The sequence below is a fragment of the Symphalangus syndactylus genome, chromosome 18 (genome assembly GCF_028878055.3).
Source record: "Symphalangus syndactylus isolate Jambi chromosome 18, NHGRI_mSymSyn1-v2.1_pri, whole genome shotgun sequence".
NCBI lineage: Eukaryota > Metazoa > Chordata > Mammalia > Primates > Hylobatidae > Symphalangus > Symphalangus syndactylus.
Window position 1 is genome coordinate 62,899,721 of NC_072440.2, and position 22,232 is coordinate 62,921,952.

The 22,232-nt window shown below is 47.4% G+C and overlaps 1 protein-coding gene across 14 annotated transcripts in view; it reads right to left on the minus strand.

The window, feature by feature from the left end:
• The window catches only part of LOC129468655 (calcineurin-binding protein cabin-1), a 169,943-nt gene that overhangs the window by 80,413 nt on the left and 67,298 nt on the right, over positions 1-22,232 (minus strand). For 12 of the 14 annotated variants that reach the window (XM_063622714.1, XM_055254489.1, XM_055254487.1 and 9 more), the window contains 8 exons: positions 21,860-21,975; positions 14,754-14,915; positions 13,360-13,566; positions 12,994-13,139; positions 10,437-10,698; positions 6,320-6,580; positions 2,419-2,570; positions 309-487 (listed from right to left, as the gene is read on the minus strand). In XM_063622714.1, coding sequence (XP_063478784.1) covers positions 309-487; positions 2,419-2,570; positions 6,320-6,580; positions 10,437-10,698; positions 12,994-13,139; positions 13,360-13,566; positions 14,754-14,915; positions 21,860-21,975 — 1,485 coding nt within the window. The remainder of the gene's footprint in view (positions 1-308; positions 488-2,418; positions 2,571-6,319; positions 6,581-10,436; positions 10,699-12,993; positions 13,140-13,359; positions 13,567-14,753; positions 14,916-21,859; positions 21,976-22,232) is intronic. The other 2 variants (XM_063622723.1, XM_063622720.1) reach the window with 1 other exon arrangement.

The following is a 22,232-nucleotide window of genomic DNA, read 5'->3' on the forward strand; positions in this document are numbered from 1 at the left end:
GTAGATGTCATGTCCCCATTTTGCAGGTGGGAAAAAGAAGGCTCAAAGAGTGAGATGCCATAGCCTGGCCTGCCCCTCCCCTGGCTCCCAGGTGGGCAAGCTGGCAGGTGGCGACCCTGAGCATGTCTCGGAAGCACAAGAATCACTGTGAATCCATGAGGTTAATGAGCAGCCGCAACATTGCCCGTGTCACCCCAGACCCAGCACCCCCCCTCACCAAAACAAAGCGACAAAATGAGTCGTCCGAGCACCACCCCCGTGATTGACGTGCCGCCCTGGGCTGGCAGTAGGGAGAACAGGGACTGTACCGTCCGGCGTTGCCTGCTGGTGGGGTTTTTTACATTTGACGTAATCGTGGTCAATCGGAGTGGCTGTGTAAGGTGGGGATGTCAGACCTGGGCCAGAGGAGGAGGGGAGGGAGGCTCCGGGGCCCGGCAGTGTCCCAGCTGAAGAGTGGGAGTCCTCGTCCACCAGGCAGGCCTTCTCCCTGTGGGAACCGAGGTTTGGGGCACAGGTCAGAGTCTCCACCTCACATTGAAACAGATGTGTGCTGGTAAGGGTGAATGCCCTTCCTAGGTCCCACTGCTCCCATGCACCTCTGGTGGCCCCCGCCCCATCTGCCTGGTGTCACAGAGCCCATAGTTGCCCCCACAGCACCCACACAGGCTCTGGCTCCTAACTGGACACTGCCTAATCTTTCTGGCAGGGCGCGACCTGCATCTCTGAATTTCAGGCCCCAGGAGGCTCTATAGGGGAGCCAACGAGTCTTTCTTCAGAAGCACCCTTGCATCTCTCCATGCAAAGTCTATGCCTTCTGTGTGACAGCCTGACAAACTTAAGACCTGACAAATGGGCAGACAGAAACCCATCTACATTTACTGCATGCTCACACATGTACGAGGATATGTGCTGCAACATAGTTGAGCAGAAACATTAGAAACACTCTAAATGTCCATTGGAGTGGTTACATAAAACATGGTACATCCATACTATGGTACAGTAAGTAGCCACTAGAAAGAATGAAGTGACTGGGGTACTATCTCCATGGACTGTGCCCAGACCCACTGTCAGGGGAAAAAGCAAACTCCAAAACAATACCTTCTATAGTTCACTTTTATAAAATAAAAGAAACCTTACAATTGTATGTGTGCATTTAAGTGTTATAAATATACAGAAAATGATTTAGGAAATTAAACTGTGAATAGTGGCTAACTCTTGGAAGGAGATCTGTCACATTTTAGTCTACATGTTTATATACTACCTGAATGTTCTATAACAAGAATGTATTCATGTATTATTTGTATAATTAAAAAAATTTTAACAGAATTATAATCAATGAAAGAAAGTATCATTGTATGCTGGGGGCCTTTTGTGACTAAAAAAATGGGTATCTATAACTTCTGAGCACAGTGGCTGCCCACCTGAGTGGCCTGCCATGCATGGACCTGAACCTCCCCATAACCTGAGGGGCACACCCACTGTGGAGCTGGCTCACCTGTGGCACACATCACACAGGCTATCTGTGGTCAGAAGCAGACAGCCCTCAAGCACAGGGCCTGGGTGCAGGCCTCTCTGGCACTCGGCTGAACCCCGCACAGTGCCCAGTCAGGCAGGGGTCAGCTGAATTCCGCACAGTGCCCAGCCAGGCAGCAGTCTCAGAGATGGGGTGAGCTGAGCCCTCCCCTGGCTCCCATGTGGGCAAGCTGGCAGGTGGTGACCCTGAGCATGTCTCGGAAGCACAAGAATCAGCATGAGTCCATCAGGTTAATGGGCAGCTGCAACATTCCCCATGTCACCCCAAACCCATCTTTCTCCCTAGGACTTGCCCCTGAGGATGGGGCAGCACCAGGACCTGGGCCTGGTGTGAAAGAAGTCTGGGCTGTGGAGATGACTTACAACCACAGGGAGACTGGGGTCAGTCCAGGCCCACTGAGGGGACCACACCTGAGCCCCAGTCTCTCCGAGCTCTCTGGCACCACAAGAGAAGCCCACACTTCCCACACTTCTCACTGCTTCTCAGGTGAATGGGCAGCAGACAAGGCCTTGGCAAAGGACCCAGGGGTGAGAGTCTGCAAAGCAAAAACTGACTTTCTACAGTGTTCTGCACAGAACAGAGCTGTGCCCCAGTGGAGAGGGCAGGAGGGCATCAGCTTCTCCCCAGGACTTCCCCTGAGGGTGGGGTAGCACCACACATGACCACAGGGTAAGGGGACTCACACTCAACCCTCTCTTTCTCAGATTCAACAGAAATACCTTGGCCCAGCAAATGGGAGTTTCCAGATGGGTCCTAGGTACTCCATGAGTTCTAGTTTACTGTTTACTGTGTAGTAATCCTCTGAACAACACATTGCAGTAAACGAGCCATCTGGGATGCAGATGGGGTAAGCTGCTAGGGGTCGCCTAAAGGGTGCTACTCACTTTTCTGAAGCTTTGGGTGTGTTCTTCTCCTCGCCCCTGGCAAAGGGTCCTTCTGCAGCCTCCTTCATAAAGTTGACCAGGACCTCTGCACCAACCCCAGAATCAGGCTTCCCCAGGAGCTTCAGGATGGAAGCATGGAGCCGAAAGTACACCTAGGAGAACGACACCTCTAGTGTGAGCAGCCTTCCCAGTTGCTAAGATTTGTTCCACAGGCCAGTCAGCCACACTGGAAATGGGCCCATGACCAGGGCAACAGGCTGCCACACACTGCTTGTTTTTGTTAGCTTTTAAACCAACCATCCTACAACTAATTTGAAACAAGCTGTGAAAATTAAAATGTATACTGTCAGCATCCCAGCTTAAATGTTCACGCAGTAACTCAGGCACATGGTGGTGAGATGAGAGTAATAACCACTCATTATGATAATCCTTCAGCTCCATTCACTGGGCACTGCCTCCCGCCACAGTGCTGCTGTTCTCTTTGTGCCCTTCAGTGGGCACCCACAGAAAGTGAGTTTCTACATCTGTCTCCCCACTGAACTCTAGACTCCCTGAATCAAGGACTAGGTTGGATTTCCGTTTATAGTCCAGCCCCCAGGCAAAGCCAGGCACCCACAGGCCTCGAAAACGTCTTCCCCGTGGGAGTGGCGGTGGGGTGGGTGGGCAGGCAGCTCATTGCATCCATTGGGCCCTGTGCTTTCCTCCATTTCCTCAAGTCCTTACCACATTCCTCAATTTAAAATGGGTGAAGAGCTGCCCAAGGCCCCACAGCCAGGAATGCCCAGGGCCAGGTTAAACCCAGGTCTGCCCTGATCTTCTCATGCAGGAGTGGGTGTGAGGCAGGCTCCCACTTGGAGGGCACGGTGGGTGGTATGAGGGCTGAGAACTGCTATTGCAGGCCCTGGCTAAGTGGCCCCCCTCACCCAGGTGAGACACCTGCTGGCAGCACTCTCAAGGAGGCATCCCAGACAGAGGGGGCTCACATCCAGAGCCCCTCCACCTCTAGCCCACCTATGGAGCCCAGAGAAATTGGCCCAGCAACTCTATTTTTAGATGTAGGAAACCACTCAAGGCACCCATGCACAATCAGGTGGCCAAACTTGGGGGAGGGCAAAGCATTCAACTGGTAAAGTTCATCCAAGTGGCGAGTAAAGATTCTTGAATGAAGGCACAATAGCAGAGGAGAATTTTTGTCAGGAGAGGGTTAAAAATCTTCAGAGAAATGTCATTTTTAACACAAGATATACACATGTGCCAGCTGACTCAAAGTTACATAGCTACAATGGTTGCATGGAATGGGATACCCCCCAAATTAACTATGTGTGCTTGCTCTCCTTGGAGCCAGCACCGTGTGCTGGGAGAGGGTGGGCCACACATCTGAGGCCTTGGTTCCTCATATGGAAGCCGCTGGTACCCCTGGGGCTACCATCCTGCCTGCTCATCTGCTCTATCAGGCAGTAGCAGAGGCCAAATCTTGAAGAAATAAACATGGAGGAAAAACAGAGTTGACATCATCTCCCTGAGGGCCACACGTAGGTTCGGTGGCTTCCCAGAGGTGCCATATGAGAATGCTGGGTTCAGTGGGCATCTGGCCCAGCTCCTCTCTGTTCCTGCAGGTGACTTAAGGCAAGTCACATCACTCCTCTGGGCCTTACCCTTCTCACCCCCAAAGTGGAGTTCTTCCAAGGCACATGCCCCCAGGTGGACAGCATGAGCACTATGACAGGGAAGGAGGGAGATCCAACGCTGCAAATGAGAGCAGCCAAGCTGCGGCTCCTGAGATAGCGTTCAACAGGAAGCTGTGTTTCCACACTTCTCCATGAGCCCAGTGAATATGGCCCCAAAACAGGCAAATTTAATTTTTTTTTTTTAGACAAGGTCTCACTGTCTCCCAGACTGTGAATGCAGTGGTGTGATCACAGCTCACTACAGCCTCGACCTCCTGGGCTCAAGCGATCCTCCCACATCGGCCTCCCAAGTTTCTGGGACTACAGGCGCGTGCCACCAGGCCTTGTTAATCTCTTATTTCTTGTAGAGATGGGGGGGTCTCATCATGTTGCCCACTAGTCTCTGAGATCCTCAGCTCTATATCTCAAACTCCTGGACTCAAGCAATCCTCCCAAAGCACTGGGATTACAGGTGTGAGCCACCATGTCTGGCCCCAAATTTTTTTTTTAAATGAGTTTTTTTTTTCTTTCTTTTTTGAGACAGGGTCTCTGTCACCCAGGCTGGAGTGCAGTGGCACAATCAGTTCACTGCAACCTCCACCTCCCAGGCTCAAGTGATCCTCCCATCTCAGCCTCCCGAGTAGTTGGGACTACAGGCCTCCACCACCACACCCGGCTAATTTTTAGTAGAGACAGTGTTTCACCATATTGGTCAGGCTGATCTCGAACTCCTGACCTCAGGTGATCCACCCACCTTGGCCTCCCAAAGTGCTGGGATTACAGGCGTGAGCCACCATACCTAGCCAAATGAGACATTTTTGTTTGCTCACAAAATTAGCAAATATTAAAAAGAGAACCACATCAATATGGCTGAGGGAAAGCAGACACTCTCATCGGTCAGTACAACCTTGGGGCAAGTAGCCATTGTTGATCAGAATGTTAAACAACCTGGCAATTCCACCTTTGGACTCTAGTCCTTGGAAATACTCATGATGTGCTCCCTGCTACAAGTACAAGGACATGCACTGCCTGTGCCTTGTCATAGCAAGAAGTGGAGAGGAAACCAAACTTATTAAGGGGCCGTGCAGATAAACAAACGCCCTGCTAAACTACAGGGCACTAGGGCAGGCAGGGAAGCTCACCACACCTTCCATTAAATTTTGTCCAGCGAAAAGGCAAGCTGCAAAATCATAAGAAAATGTTACTATATGTTTATATGTTAATAGGAAAAAATTTGGACATACAGGGACATAGCAAACTGTTAGGGATTATGGAGGGGCATACTGGAATCATTAGGGGCCTTCACATTCACACTGTGCACTTCTGAGTTGTTTGAATCTCTTTAGAACACACACACACACACACACACACACACACAAATACATGTTAATTTTATAATCAGGAAAAAAAATCACAAAGGCAGAAAAAAGCAAGCAGCAGATTCTGTCCACACCCCAAGAGGCTTGCTGGGCACGTGCAGCCGGTAGAGACTGGGCACATAGCCTCACAAAGGGCAAAGCCAACGTGCACAGGGCCTTCAGAAGCTTCAAGTCCTGGGCTGAACCAAATGGCGGACATCTGGATCTCCACCAATGTCCTTGGTTTTCCTGCCTACAAAATTGACAATCGTGGCCGCCCAGCCTACCTCACAAGACTGCTATGAGCAACAGTGACAGCATTCATCAGAAACACTCTGGAAACCATGAGAGAAAATCCAGGGAGTAAAGAACTGCTCTTTTCTTGAACAACAATCAGAAGACTCCAAATTGGGGGTCAAGAGAGCAGGCTGCTCACCCTAGTTCAGCTCCTGCCAACCTGGGTAGCCGGGGCACAGGCTGGGCTTTGGATGTCTCATTTGCACCCTGGAGGCAATGGCGCCTGCCCTCCCTCCTGCCAGGCTACAGGGTGTGAATGTCCTGGGCCTGGGAGATGCTATGTGGCACTGGCTGTCATCACCAAGGTCAGGTTCTTAGAACCTGTGTTAGTGAGGAAAGACAATTTTCTTCTGAGAGGTAAGAACAAAATGGTCACTCTCCCAGAAAGGATGATAAACATCCCTTGGGAAAAGAGAGGAAATGATGTTTTAATTCAATTGCACATGAAGCTGCTCAACACAGATAAGTCTGCGGCAGGTTGAAGGACGGTCACTGGACCCTTGAGCCCCATGCCCAGGGAGATAGAGAAACCAGCCTGCCCCTGCCCTGCTTCCCCGCCCTGGGCCAGCATGGTGTCACCTCCAGGGCCTCCATGGCCAGCTCGGGTGGGTTGTGGTAGTGGATCTTCTTGGGGTAGCGGGCAGCCTCCTCGTGCAGGTAGTGGCCAGCCTGCCTGTAGTGCAGCAAGTAAACGGTGGGTGGCTGCTGCTGCTTCTCAGCCACCTTGCCCAGCATGTAGTGGATGAGCCACTCCTCCTCGTCACCATCACCCTCGCAGCGGGCTGCTGATGTGAAACAGTGCTTGGCTGTCTCTAGCATGCTGTCGCGCCGGCCCTCCATCTGTAAGAAGATCATGAGACTGGGCTGGCCTTACGCCTCAACCTGCCCAGGGATCAGACTTTTTCCTGTACGAAGCTCTGCCGACCTATTTGCAAGTTTATACGCCTCTTAACAACCAAGACACAGAAACGCCCTCACCATTTCACAGCTGGTGACACTGAAGTGTAGAAAGGCCTAGGGGTTTCTCAAAAGCACCCACCAAGCAAGGCACAGAGCAGGACTTAAACTCAGGTCACCCCATGTCAACCAGGGTACTTTTTTCTGCTTTCCCCCTGCAGCATCTAATGCAGATTCACCTAGCACCCTGCTCCACAGCACTGGAGAGGACATTTACTAACACTCAGCACCCAGCCCTACAGCACTGAAGAGGGCATGTATTTAGTACCCAGTCCCACTGCACAGGAGAGGGTGTGTACCCCTGGGGTACAACAGGACTTCCCACCATCTCCTCTGTGCTCTTTAAGACAGACGTGGAGTACTTGTAGAAGGGCAAATTCCTGAGCCCCACTTAAGGGCCACTGACTGGGAGTCTGCATTTGCAGCAAGCACCTCCAGCCACTCTCTCACAGCCTGAAGGAAGGAAACAGTTAGCACAGAGGGTCACCTTTTAAGAGGCACTACTTTCCAATACTGGTCAGCTGCCAGCCAAATTCATGCCCCCTCATTCCAGAACTCTGGGCTGGAAGCTAGAGAGAAGCCTGCATGTGCGGACCCACAGAGATGCTCTGAGCAGCCCAGGTCTCTGATCCCTCCTCTCTGTGGTCCTGGATCGATGGCAGGGAAGCCAAAGTCTCTTCTTGCCTGACCTCAGGGGCCAGTGAGAGGGGAAGAGGCTGCAGGCACTAGTCTCTGGCAAGGGCAGCTGCTGCAGCCTGCAGGAAGTGCCTCATGTTCTCATCCAGCCAGGTTGTGCCGGCCCTTGGATGTCTGTCCAGTGGGTGCTTGTTTATGTGAAAACCCTGTAGGAATGGCCCCAGGACTGAAATAAGGGAGCAATGTGCTACCCAGTGCTCTGTTAGACACTTCTCAGGAAAAAAAAAAATGACCACACAGGAAGTGGGAGATCATCAGTGGGTGAAATACAGTGGAAAGGATCACAGTGCAGGGCCAAACACGGGACCAACCAAGTGACTCCATCACATCCCCTTCAAGATGGGATTCTGTGGCAAATGTGCTGAAGTAAAAGGCAATGGCTAAAAGGATGTCCTTCTACTTGAATTGCTTTGTAGCTGTGTGACCTGGACCAAGTCACTAGCCCCCCTGCCCACCCTGTTCTGCCACTGGCACCTGTAACAGTCACCTGCCAAGATAGAAAGGGTAGCTGTGAAGCAGCCCATCTGGGCTGGCATCTGGTACCATGCAGACCCTTGGAAAGAGGCTAAGCCCTCACCCCTTCCCCCATACAGGGCACACTGCCAATGTCCCTGTCCTTGTGGTGTGGAGGTCACAATACCTCAGACAGGAAAAGGAGGGACAGTCACTGAGGGCCTGCTGTGTTTCAGAAGCTCTACTAGACACCATCTCACTACCTTGCCATCCTCAAAGCGGAATAGGCACCTCATTCACCTTGCATATGGGGTGCCCTTGAGAGGGGCTCAGGAAATGGCTGATGGCAGGTGTTCCCAATGAACTCTCACAATACTGCCTTGGAGAAGGAACCACAACAGGAATGTCAGGTTACTGCTTCCAGGTCACACAGCTAGAAAGCTCTGGCTCCAAAGCCTTTCCCCTTGCCTGAGAACTGACATCATGGGGAAAGCATTTGTTCTCCTACACCACCACCTCTGAGGAGTTTCTAGGCAAAAGCTGAAGCACACAGCAGCTCGAACAGCTGCCAACATGTGTCCTGCAGCCCATCCTCCAGACACAATAAATCCAGACAGAAAAGTAGCAATCAGGGGACTGTGTCCCCGTGACACACTTCAGGGTTGGAAGCTGTCTCTCCAGAGGTGGAAAGAACCCAGGAGGCAGAAGGCAGCTCTGCAAGGTAGTTTTCCCCCTGGGCAACTATGAAACACCTCCCCCTACCTTCCCTCCCTCCCTGTCGGGACATCTGTATTCCTGGTGGATTTCCATCTCTCTCCTGCCACCCTAACACTCCAGCAAGATGGCTTGGGAACCCAGTTCCAGGACCTGAGCTTCCTGGGCCAATGGCTTCCATAAGATCAATACTGAGTTCAGTCCCAAAGGTTATGAGCCTAAGTAGAGGAAAGAACAAACCAAGGGGAAAAAGTATGTGGAAACTTGAGCTCAGTCTCCTTACCCACCCCCTGACTTCCCTGCTCCCTTCCTGGGGGGACCTCTACAAACAAAGCTCTACAAACAAGTGCCAATGGCAGAAAGGGAACTCTGACTTCTCACCCTATTTATTTCCTGGAAAACTCCCACTCTGCCAAATCTCATTTGCCATCATTGGTGGGAGATTAGGGAGAAAATCCCAAGAACCATGATCAGCTCAGCCCACTGAGCCCCAGCAGAGGATAATGGTGCTCCTGCTGTTACAGGGAAGGCCTCTTGGGGAGTCAGGCTCTGCATTCTAGGGCAGCAGCTTTAGTCCCCAGCCTGCCCAACTGTGGGGCCACTGCAACACAAACAGAATCCCGCAAGGGACTTTTGTGCAGAACAGTTACAATAAAATAGGGTTAGCAGTTAAAAGGAATGTACTAGATCCACAGGAATTATCATGGATAGAACTCAACAGTGTGGTGCTGAGTGAAAAAGGAAGCTGAGTACCATACACAGTGTGATACCATTTAGATTGGTGTTTTTTTCTAGGAGTACATATTTATGCATAAAAAGTACTTTTTTTACAGTCTGGAAAGAAACAAGCCTAACTGTTTCTGAGGTAGTAGGGGCAGCCAGAGGGATTTGAGCTTTGCCCTTAATACTGTATATTGTAACTGATTTAGAGAAGCCCGTGTCCCTTGTAAGATTTAAGAGTAATTTTTTTTTTTTTTTTAGACCAAGTCTCACTCTGTCGCCCAGGCTGGAGCGCAATGGCATGATCTCAAGCTCCCTGCAACCTCCGCCTCTCAGGTTCAAGCAATTCTCCTGCCTCAGCCTCCTGAGGAGCTGGGATTACAGGCATGCACCACCACACCTGGCTAATTTTTGTTATTTTTAGTAGAGATGGGGTTTCGCTATGTTGATCAGGCTGGTCTCATACTCCTGACCTTGTGATCCGCCCGCCTCAGTCTCCGAAAGTGTTGGGATTACAGGCGTGAGCCACCACACCCGGCCAACAGTAATTTTTTTAAAGACGGTAATGTTGAAGAGGAGGAGGTGCTGACACTTCTTTCCCCTATCCTCTTCCAGGGTGCAGTGCTACTGCACTACTGCTACTGATGCACTAGCCTAAACATGTCAGTATGGCTCCTTCACTTCCATCTCAAGGAGCCAAGGGTACCCTACTGAACAGAGACCTAGGGGCCAGACTCAGTATCCTGCACTAGGCTAATCCCCTACCAAGAGAGACTTCAAAAATCCCAACCTGAGCTCAAGAATTTTACAAGGATCCAACAAGCTCCTTTGAGGGAACAGGGAAGAAATAGCTACTTCTGGTGGCCAACACCTCTCCCCTCCCTATCTCTCAACTACATTGTAACTAATGGCTCACCAGCTGGGTCTAACAGTCTGTCCCTAAATTTGTCTACACTAGACTGGGTGTCCAAAGACCAGGGACCAAGTTGTCATTGACCATGGTATGGCTTAAGCCTCATGGGGAGATTCATCAGTGAGCTCCCAGCATGGATGTGTGGACAAGAATAAAGTACGAATGAGACAGAGCTTCGTTGACCTGAGGGCACTCTGTCTGGACAGAAGGGTGGCAAGCCCATCTGCAGCACCCCCTCCTCACCTGCTGCACGAGCTCAGGAGGCAGCTCGCCTCTCCACTGCTTCAACTGACGTGAGGCGAATGAGTGCAAGGCGTAGGACATGGTGCCATACTCAATCCATAGGGACAAGTTGGAGCTGTCAATCTCCAGGGCCCGACGGAAGCAGTTCAAGACGGGCGTGGCATGCTTCCAAATGGGCCCATCACTCTTCAGCTCATTGGAGTTCAGCTTGTCCTGAATGCGGCTGGCCCGGGCCAGAGCCATGCCTGCCCAGGAATCAAACCTGTGGTGGTAACAAAAGCACCAGCTAAAAACAACATTACATGAAAAGCATGGGAGATAATGACAGCCCAGTGGACAGGCAGATGGACACCATGGAAACTCCCTTCCCACACCAGGGCTCAGAGCCCAACTCTGCCACTCACTAATGCCATGACCATGACCCAGACCAGTCATGTCTCTGAGCCTTCATTCCCAATGTGACACAGGGCTAAGAAGACCTACCTCAAGAGAAGAGCTGTGGGCATTATGAGACAAAATGTATTTTAATCACCCAGCACCTAATAGGCATGCAGTAACTACTCTAATGGATGAGCTCTTGGACTCTGTTCCCCTGCTTTGAGGGGTTGGCCACAGAACAGCTCTGGCGGAGAGGAAAAGGAGTGCTCTACAAGGCAAGGCAGCAGCGGTCCAGCTAAAGCACCAGGAAGACCCTCAGCCAGGTATGACCTTACCTACTTCTGTGCTGGCAGAGCCTGTCATTAGCACATTTGCCAACCAGAATCATGGGCAGCAGAGACCCCAGGACCCCAGCAACCCAGCTTCTACCCCATTCTCTCTCTGGGGCCCTGAGCAGACCCTGCCCTTTCCAGCTCAGTTCTCAGCAGTAAAATGAAAAGTGAGGGACCACATGATGGCTAAGACCCTACCATTCTGAGACCACCTGAAAGAAACTGATAGTAAGAACACAGAAAGCTGTCTGAGAGGAGGAATGGCCACAGAGACACCAGACTAAGATGATCTCTGAGCACTTGATAGTCTGGGATTTGCTGAATGCTAGTACAAAGAACAGAAAAGTCAGCAATCAAATGGACAGATGCCACCCTCCCACATGCCAATCATCCTTAATGCACTGCTAGCACAGAAGAGCAGACTAAGCACCAAGTCTCGCCTAGCACCTGCCTGTTAAGGCCAGAATGAAAGTGGCCAAGGCCTGGAGCCCAAGATCAAGCCATCAAGTGCTTTCCTGGCACTGGGGCCAATCCCATGGGAGACCACGCCTCCGTGGCAGGGTTGCCTAATGGGCCAGGCTGATGGGTTGATACCCTCTAAACAGGCAGGTATGAAGGTTGGAGGGAGGCCCAGTTAAGCTGCCATAAGCCTTAATTCTGTTGAATAAGGGGCTGTCAGGTGAGAGCTGCCATGCAAAGACAGGTGGGTTTTATCACCCTCACTTTTCAGATGTGGAAGTAGGGGAACAGAGGAGGAAACCTGAACTGTGGCACAGTGAGCACTCAGCCAGACTGAGCATAAATAGGGCTGCTCTATCACACTGGTTCCCAGTCACCCCGAGAGGACGGCCAGGGCTCTGCCACATGGCTCCCTGCCTGGAAGAAACCACAGGCTAAGCCAAAGAAGTTCTGTGAGAACCTTTCACAAAATCTACACAAGTCTTGCAAACTGGCTTCTCCACTCACACCCAGTCCCTTCTCTTCTTGGCCAGATGGATCCTGACAAGGTGGAGTTCTCTGGTTTTCCCTGAGTTAGGGTGGCTCTGTGCTCACCCATGGCTCAAGGGCAGCTATCACAGCCTGGCCTCTGAGTCCTTCCAGAAAGTGTGCCTACAGATGCTACTCTGAACCCTTTAGATGCAGGTCAGCCACAGAAGGTAGCCTCCTTTTGACCTTCACCCAAGGCTTACCTCCTAGGTAGGAGAAAATACTCCCTCTTAATCAAGTGCATCAGACTTTACGAATGTAGAAGGCCCCTTAGGAGGCTCCAGGCAATCACTACATTTTAAGAGAAAGCCAAACAGGGCTCCACAGGAAGAGAGCATGAGCTTCATGTGCAACGAGCTCTCCTACATGTATTATCATGACAATCGCTACTGCTAACAGTGCACTGCATCAGAGCAAAAAAGAGAACTCTGGCTTGAGTTTTTCTATTACTTGTCCCCAAGAAGGCAATCATAGTTAAGAAGCCTGCAGTGGAAGCAGCAAGAGTACACACCCTGGGGCTGTGAAAGGGGGCAGCACAAAACCAACAGGATGGAGCCAGGCTGCGCCTCCTTGCCCTGCACACCAGGGTCCAGATGGACACCTCGTACCTTCTCTAATAACCCTTTACCAATAACCCCCCCACTGGACTTTGGAAGAGGCCTTCTCCTCTGCTCTTCTTTTTATGGAAAACCTGCCTTTCCTAACAATAGCAAAGTGCTAAACCACTCTCTCATTCCTTTTTCCCTGGTCTCTTTGCAATGGGAAGGGAAACCCCAAAGTGGCCCACTGAAGAGCTTGCTGAGCTGGAGTCACCCCAGTCATCCCTGGAGCCAGCCTAGCCTCATGCTCTGGTCACTGACCTATTGGGGCAGATGCAGATGTCATGCATGTAGAACTTGATGGCCTTGGACTGCTCCTTGTTTTTGAAATGATAATCAGCCAGGAGGTAGTAAAGCTCATTCACCACCGGAGGGGAGGGGTCAGCCCCCTCTGGGAGGCAGGGTACCTGGCAGGTGAGAGGAAAAGTATGAGGGGAGGTGGAGTCAAGGACTCAGATGTGACCAGTAAGCCCAGGACTGTTTAGTCACAGGACAGACTCTCCAGCTTCTCCTGCCCCTCAGTCTGGTACAGAGCAGAAAAAGAAGCAAAGGAGCATATACAGCAGTGGCAGAGGGGAAGAGTATGACCCATCCCTGTCCCCCACCTCCTCAAGGTTGTGGGCCCACCTCAGTTGAAGTTCCCTCAATGTAGGCAGAGACTTTGTCCAGGCTAAGCGCTGGCCTCTCTGTGCGAGGCACAATGGTGGCAATTCTCTTCAGCAGGTTGGCCAAGTCAGCAGACACGGTGCTGGTCTTATAGCTGTCAAATTCAGGAAGGGTCTTGGGCTTAAAATACTCAAACATAAACAGTGCATCCTCCCATATAAGATCCACCTTGAAAAAAAGACAGAAGGCAGATTAATAACACATTCAGGGTAAATGAAAAAGGAAAAATGCATTCCTCCATAGAAACGCACTTTGTCCAATGTAAATGAGGTTATGGCATATTGGAGAGCCTAAAACAAATCCCCATTATACTTAAAAAAAAAAAAAATCTGCACTACAAAAATTAGCTGGGCGCGGTGGCAGGCGCCTGTAATCCCAGCTACTCAGGAGGTTGCGGCAGGACAATCTCTTGAACCTGAGCGGCAGAGGTTGCAGTGAGCTGAGATGGCACCACTGCACTCCAGCCTGGGCAACAGAGTGAGACTCCATCTCTAAAAAAAAAAAAAAAATCTGCATGCCCACTATAATCCCCAAATCCAAGTGTCTGAAAAGCATAAGGCTAGTCTGTAGAAAGATAGACATTAGAAACCACAAGCTGTGCTCCATAAGCCCACGTGGCTGAGCCAGAGGGTGGGTTCCATGACGGGTGGGGACCTTGGGCCAGCCACAGACCACTTGGTAGACAAATTATTGAAGGACAGCTGACTCCAGGGAGGGTGGCCCTAGGTTTGGGGTCCACAGCAGGGGCTCTGTCCTAAGGAGCTTACATTTTAGTGGATGGAATCCCTAAGATCAGAGAATAACTGACAATACTGAGGAGCCATTAGATAATACACTCAATAGCGCTCTAAAAACCAAAGCAACACAAAAATGGAAAACCTCTAAGGAATTATTCATAATCAAAATAGAAATAAACTATCGACAATTGCCATGCTACATTTTTTGGTTTTAGGGTAGTTTTGTTTGTTGTTTGTTTGTTTTTAGAGATGGGGCCTTGCTCTGCCACCCAGGGCTATTCACAGATGCAATCACAGTGCACTCCAGCCTTAAAATTCTGGCCTCGAGCAATCCTCCTACCCTCACCCTCCAGAGCAGCTAGAACTAAAGGTATGCACCACCACACCTGGGTCTACATATTAGTCCAACATTAGTTGAATGTTAATCAACATTTATGAAAATAAGTTTTTGCAAGAAAAACCCTTGTCCTTTGATAGACTCATCAGACCGTCTTCTCTCCTCCTTCTGATGCAACTCCAAGCAGGACTGCCGAGATGACTGTTGACAAATATGACATCCTTCAAAAGAGCTTAGAGCTCCTGCTTCCCTCTTCGTTGGGCCTACTGCAGCACCCTCACCTGCTGGGCTGAGTGTTCCTCCAGGTACCTGGCCTTACTCTTCTTGCTGGGGAAGCTGTACAGGCAGTAGAAGCACTGCTCCAAGGCTGTCTCCAGCTCCTCCTTGTAAGGGTGTGTGTCTTCAGAGGTGGATGCAGCCAGTTCCTTCTGGAGTACTCGTACCTGTTGTGGGCAGAAGAGATGGCCTGAGGTGAGGGCCTGTAGCCACTGCCTCCCTGTCACAGCCGGGCCCCAGAGAAACCACCACTCTATCAACTCTTTTAACCTGAGGTGGCTATGTCTGTTGGGCTCCTGCATGACTTGATTCCAAAAACACCTGTTTCCTGGAAAAGTCTTGTTATCCTAATAGGATTTATTCTGGTCCCACCTCTGGGCCCAACAGTAGCCTCCTGATGGGTTTACCAAGCTGCCTTCTTCCAGCACACCTAGCCAGTTTCTACCAGCCACCAGAAGAAGATATTTGCCTCCTGGGAACTTCACTCATTTATTTAGTCATTGATATCCTCAACGAATATTTACTGAATACTTTCTTAAAATAGGCATAGTATGACATAGTCCTTGCTTTTTAGAAGTTCAGATTCCAATGGAGAGAATAAAGTTAAACTATAAACAAATAATTACAACATAAGATGATAAATCTCATTAGGGCTAAAAGAATCTCCCTCAGACAAAACATAAATGAGGATCAGAGAGGATGTGAACAATATAGTAAACAAGTTATATCTATGAATATGAGAGCCGACGGCTATTGTTATGCCCAACTATTAGCAAATACACATTATTTTCAAGCATCCATGAGATTTTTGCCAAAACTGGATGAAAAGCAAGTACAAAGACCAAAAACTAGATATAATACATACTATATCCTCAGCTGAACACAATTCAATAAAATTAGAAATCAATTATATAAAAATAGCAAACACCAAATATCAGAACATATGGGAGTCAGATAAAGATGTATCTGGGAAAACTTATAGTCTTCAATACAGGTATTAGAAAACTGAATACTGGCTGGATGCAGCGGTTCATGCCTGTAATTCCAGCACTTTGGGAGGCCGAGGTGGGAGGATCGCTTGAGCCCAGGAGACTGAAACCAGCCTGGGCAACAAAGTGAGACTCTGTCTCTACAAAAAATTTAAAAATTAGCCAGGCATGATGGTGCACACCTGTAGTCCCAGCTACGTGGGAGGCTAAGGCAGGAAGACTGCTTGAGCCCAGGAGGTCCAGGCTGCAGTGAGCTGTGATTGTACCACTGCACTCTTAGCATGGGCAACAGAGTGAGACCCTGTCTCGAAAAAAAAAAAAAAGAGAGAGAGAGAGAATAAAATCAAGGAAGACAATCTGAGAAGAAAACAAATTTTCTTTCTTTTTTTTTGAGATGGAGTCTCGCTCTGTCGCCCAGGCTGGAGTGCAGTGGCACAATCTCGGCTCACTGTAACCTCTGCCTCCTGGGTTCAAGCAATTCTCCTGTCTCAGCCTCCCAAGTAGCTAGGACTACAGGCACCTGCCACCATGCCCAGCTAATTTTTTTATTTTTAGTAGAGACGGGGTTTCACCTTGTTGGTCAGGCTGGTCTGGAACTCCTGATCTCAGGTGATCCACCCGCCTCAGCCTCCCAAAGTGCTGGGATTACAGGCGTGAGCCACTGCGCCTGGCCCAAAATTTTTAAAAATAATAAAAATAGGAAAAAGAAAAAAAAAGAGTGAATACTAAAATAACCATTCAATTCAGTAAGTTAGAAACAATACGGAGTAAATTCAAAGAACATAAAAAGAAATATTAAAGCGGTAATGAACTAGAAAGCAAAGAAAAAATGGACCAATAAACCAATAGTCGGTAATTTGAAAAGACTAATTTATATAAACTCATGAAAGACTGGTTTTTAAAAGGTGAGGGGAGAAAGCATAAACTATTTTAGCAATGAAAAAGGGGCATAACTCGAGGTACCACAGAACTTTTTAAAGCATAAGCAGAAACCATGAACAGCCTTATGCTCTAAGTGGAAACTGTTAAAACAATATAATTGTCTTGAGAAGAGAAAATCTAATTGGACCTATAATCACTAAAGAAATAGTAGTTTAGAATTTATTATAATACTCCCCAAAAAGAGAGAGCTCTAGATCACAGGTGGCAAACCACTCCATGGGCCAAATCCTGCCCTTGTCTGTTTTGTAGGCCTGGGAGTTAAGAACGATGTCTGCATTTTTAAATGACTGAAAAAAAATTAACAGAAAAAAACTATTTTTTAACACATGAAGATTACATGAAATTCAAATTTTGGTGTCCACAAGTTTTGTTGGAACAAAGCTGCAGCCACTGATTTACATAATATCTACGACTGCTTTTCTGAGGCAATGGAAGCCCTGAGTAGTTCCAACAGAGACCCTAGAACCCACAAAGCCTCAAAGATTTACCATTTGTCCCTTTACAGGAAAAGCTTTGGTGACCCCTGGCAAAGAGTGTAAGACAAGGGGGAAAAAAAAGGAAAAAACTATAAGGATTGAAAAGGAAGGAAAAAATAGTTATTCGTGGATGATATGACTGTCTACATAGAAAATTCAAGTCTACCACCCACTAAAATTAACAGAAGCAATAAGCAAAGGAGCTGTGCATAAGAAAAAATTATTTAAAAACTAGTGCTCCTGTATGCTCACAAAAACCAAATAGAAAAACTGACATTTAAATATCTATTTACAACACTAATAAAAACAAATGAAACCCAGGCAACAATCTAACAAAATATACACAACAATTTTACAGCTATACTTTGAAAAAATGAGAGTGAAAGGAAAAAAAGTATTATGGAGAAAATTATTAAGCTGAATTAAGGGACATGAAAGCATAAGACCTAAATAAACGGAGAGATATACGACATTTACAACTGGAAAGACTCAATCATACAAAAATGACAATTATTTTGCAAATTAATCTGTGAGGTCAACGTTATTCCAATCAAAATTCCAATGGCAGGTTTGCGTTAGGAGGTTGGATATCATAAAACAGTACAGACTGATCGTACAATGGTACAGAAGAGGAAAAGGCCAAGAATAGCCAAGAGACTAAGAGGTACATGAATAGGTTAACCCTACCAGGTATCAAAATCTCTCAAAGACAATTCGGTATTGTCAGGAACAGACAAGACTCCTACGCCAACAAAAAGAACAGAGCCAACATGTAAGAAGGTGACTTACAAGTCAGCACAGAGAACAGACTCTTCAAAAAATGGTACAAACCAACTGGCCATGCGTGTGGAATGTAAAATTGGATTCCTGCCTTATCTTTTAACAGAAATAAAATTTAGATGGAATACAGACACATGAAATACAAGAGCAAACTAGTAGATTAATGTAGAGGAGATCTTTACATAATTTTGTGAGAGGGAAGTAAAAGTACCCCCACCCCCCAAAAAATCACAAACCTCAAAGGAGAAGACTAATAAATTTGACATTCAAATTTTAAAATTCTGTAAAACGAATACCATACACATAGTTAAAAGATATCCCACATAAAGGTGCACAGAAATAGAAATAGAACAAAGCACACAGACACAATATGTGCACGTAAAACTGGTGAAACTTACATATCAGACAAAAGACTGGAATTCAAAGTACCTTAAGAAAAAAACTGCAAATCAATAGGAAAAAGAAAAACAAACCACTAGAAAGATGGGCAAATCATGTGAACAGGCAATTTGCATAAGAGGAAACCCAAGGGGTAAACAGGCATAAAAAGATATTCAATCTCACTAATAATTATAAATTATTAAAAAGAACATTTAAAGAACAATGAAATACCATTTCATGCCTTTCAGATGGGCATCAACATTTAAGTCTACTGTACCTAGGGCTGACACAGATGTGCAGGAATTCCCACACTGCTATCAAAAGTATAAAATTGTTCAGTAATTTTGGAGAATAATCTGAAAATAAAATTTTTAAAGTTAACAATGTACACACTCTGTGATCCAGTAGTTCCTTTTACAGGAATCTACACAAGAGAAACTCTCACATGTATACATAAGACAACCACTTGGTGGACGTTAACCATAATACCATTTATAACTCCCAAAATGGATAAACAACCTTACTGCCATCATTAGGAAAATTGATTTTTTAAAAATATAATAACAAATACTTACAGATAAATTGATATAAATGCCTAGGATTTGCTTCAGAATAATGTGGGATGATTGGGAAGGTAGGTGGCGGAGTGGACATGCATTATGAATAATAACGACTAACCAGTGCTCAGTATATGGAAGAGCACTATACTTTCTATTTTAGTAATGTTGGGAATTTTCCACACTAAAAAGTTTAAGAGCATGATATACTCACACAATAGAACCCTGTAAAGCAATTAAAATGAATAAACTAGATGTACTTGTATCAATGTAACTGTATCTCAGTATACTAAAATAAAAGCAAGCTGCAAGAGGTTACATACTGTATGATATTTAGTATGTAAAATTTTAAAACTCATGTAACTACATACTATTTACTGACATACAGATACATAATTAGGTATAAAAAAACGTGGACAAAAAGATACACACCAGCTTCAAGAGAGTGAGGGAGGTTGGGTAATGAAGAGCATGCTTTCTTGTTAACTCTTATTTTTATCAAAAGACAAATTTGTGGCAAATACAGCAGATTGTCAACACATATAAAATCTGGGTGTGGTACACAGAAGGGGGGTGGGCACACAATGTAAGAGGGAATATCCAGGTGTTAATAAAGGCTCTCTAGTACAGGGGCCATTTGAGCTGTGTGGAGATGAACAGATAAGAATCCATCAACCCAAGTAGAACATATGAAAAGAAATAACTCAAGAAAAGAAGAGACTCAAGAGGATTTCTCTCAGAGAACATTTCCATTCTATCTAAGAAGAGAAAACAATCCACACAAAAGGTCATCCTGATGTTGGCCTCAAATCACTCTCAAGATGCAATCCTTTTACCTGCAGACCATAAGCGTGGGGCAAGAAGAGGTAGTAATGAAGTATTCAACCTTCATAATCCTCCATGGCACCCAGAATCATGAGTGCTCAGCAAGCATTTCTGGAGAAATTAATGAATGTCTGTATGTTTGTTCATTCATTCATTCAAGAAATATCAACTGGGCAGCAGTCTGTCAGGTATTGCCCAGGCCCCAGGGATGCATCAAACAGCAAGACAGAAAACGTCCCTGGTCCCAGGGATGCTATCTGGTGGGGGAGGGGCACATGACAGAAACAAATGGTGGGGGTCCCCAGCAGTAGACAGGACAGCATGTGGCAAGAGAGAAAAGCCTCTATGAAAAGGCAGGAAGGAAACAACAAACCAGTCATGCAGAAGCTGAGGAAGAGCATGGCAGGCAGAAGGCACAGGGTGGTCAGGAGAGCTGCTACAAAGGTTGGAGAAATCTAAAGGCTGGGCCTTGGGCAGGAAAATCAGGAACTATAAAATGAAACACAACCGTGCTCAACTCAATTCTACTCCCTCAAATTCATTAGCAGATATCAGCAGCTAGAGTTCATGCTCCACTAGAAAAGACACAGATTAAGAAAAACGAAATAGGACCATCCTGTTGCCCCTTCAGCCCACCCCTTCACTCTTAGCACCACTCCCACCCAAGCTAGCCTAAGGTATTAACTCATTCTTCCCAATCAGCATAAGGAGGATGGCCTTGTGGAGGTGACCTTATGGAAGCAGAGACTGTCCCTGCAGAGGGCTGGTTGGCAGAGGGAAGGCAGAAAAAGGGAGTGGCTAAGTCCTGGGCAGCATTACAGACTCAGCCTGGCAAAACTCTTCCAAAAATAGTCTTGGAGAGTAGAGCTGACCCAGGGTGAGCATCCCAAAGGCCCTCAGAACTCACAGGGTAGGGGAGACATTCAGGCATCTGGAGCTGGGGCTGGAACTTGCCTCAGACACTAACCAGCAACAGGGACCTGGGCCAGATAGGTCTCCTGGACAAATCACATCTTCAGCCTAAGTGTCTTGCAAACTGTCAAGCTCTATACATACATGAGCTCTATACATATGCATATTCTCCTTTAACCCATATTTATTAAGCAACTACTATGTGCCAGGTGTGTACTAGGTACTTGGATCCAGCAGTGAACAAAACTAGCAAAACCCCCTACTCTCTCTGAAGTTAATTTCAGTGGAGCAGAGACACACATACAGCATGCTGGAGGTTAAGCGCTGGGGGGAAAGCACAGGAAGATGGGGAGTATTGGGAGGGAGGGTGCAGTTGTGAAAGAGCAGGTATTATTCCCTGAAGAGAAGGTATAGAGCAGGTGATGGCAAACTTTTTCTTAAAGGGCCAGATACTAAGTATTTTAGGCTTTGCTGGCCATACAGCTCCATCACAGCTACTGCACTCTGCCACTCTACTGCAAAAGCAGCCACAGTTAATATGTAAATGAATGGACATGGTTATATCCCAATAGAACTTCATGAATAAATATTATAGGCTGGGTTTGAGGTCCCTGTCTTGGTATATGAAGAACACCAGGTGCTCTGTAACTGGTCTGCATGCTGCTTGGCCTCCTACTCAACAGTGAGATTGGAGACAGGGTTCGTGCTGCTTATCCCTAGTAAACCCAGGGAGCTACTTCCAGTCATTCACAACTGACAAGTGCAAGGAAGTGTATGTGCTCTCACTAATCATTTACTGACTGCATGGATGTAATAATAGCTATTGAATGAGCAACTACTATTTGGCATTGTGAGTCATGCTTAGCAAACAGGACTCAATAGAAGGCGGTGGTGGTGCATGTGGTTATTACTCCTGAAATTACAACTACAAGGCCTAGCCCCATGCCTGACTAGGAAGAAACTCAGTAAGGACTAGTGGATCTAAATCCACCTGCTGTTCAAGAGCTCCAGAGCTTCCTGAGCCTCAGGTACACAAGGGAACCTTCTGGCAAGAAAGTCTTATCAGACTTTCTGACAAGCTTCGGTAACTACAGTGAGTAATGCAGTAAGTCAAAGACGCACAGTGGGCCCACTGAGGGAAGGCCAAGCAAGCCCAGCGTGCCAACATGAATCTGTCCCCTTCCCATTCCACCTTCCACCCCAGCCCTGTCCTGCACTGGCAGTCTGCAGCCCAGGGGGAGGCACTTACATAGAATCGCAGCAGAGCCCCATCTGAATTGCAGCACCAGGACCTTCTGCCCAAATACTCGTGGGCTGTGTTCAGCAGCATGAGGGAGGATGGGAGCATGGGCGTCTCCGACATCCCTAGGGAAAGTCCAGGCCGACAGACACAGAGTTAGTGTGGGAACCTGCATGCCTGCAGGGGCTGCGAGGCTCAGTCTCTTCTTTTCCGGCTTTTCTGTCTTTATCAACGTGACTACAGACTTTTCCTTTCCTTTTTTTTTTTTTTTTTTTTTAGGCTTTTTAAATAAGTAGTGACTGGACTGGCTTTACTAAAGCAATACGCGCTTATCAAAACACAATTCAAGCCATATAGGAAAATATAAAGGAGCACACTTTAT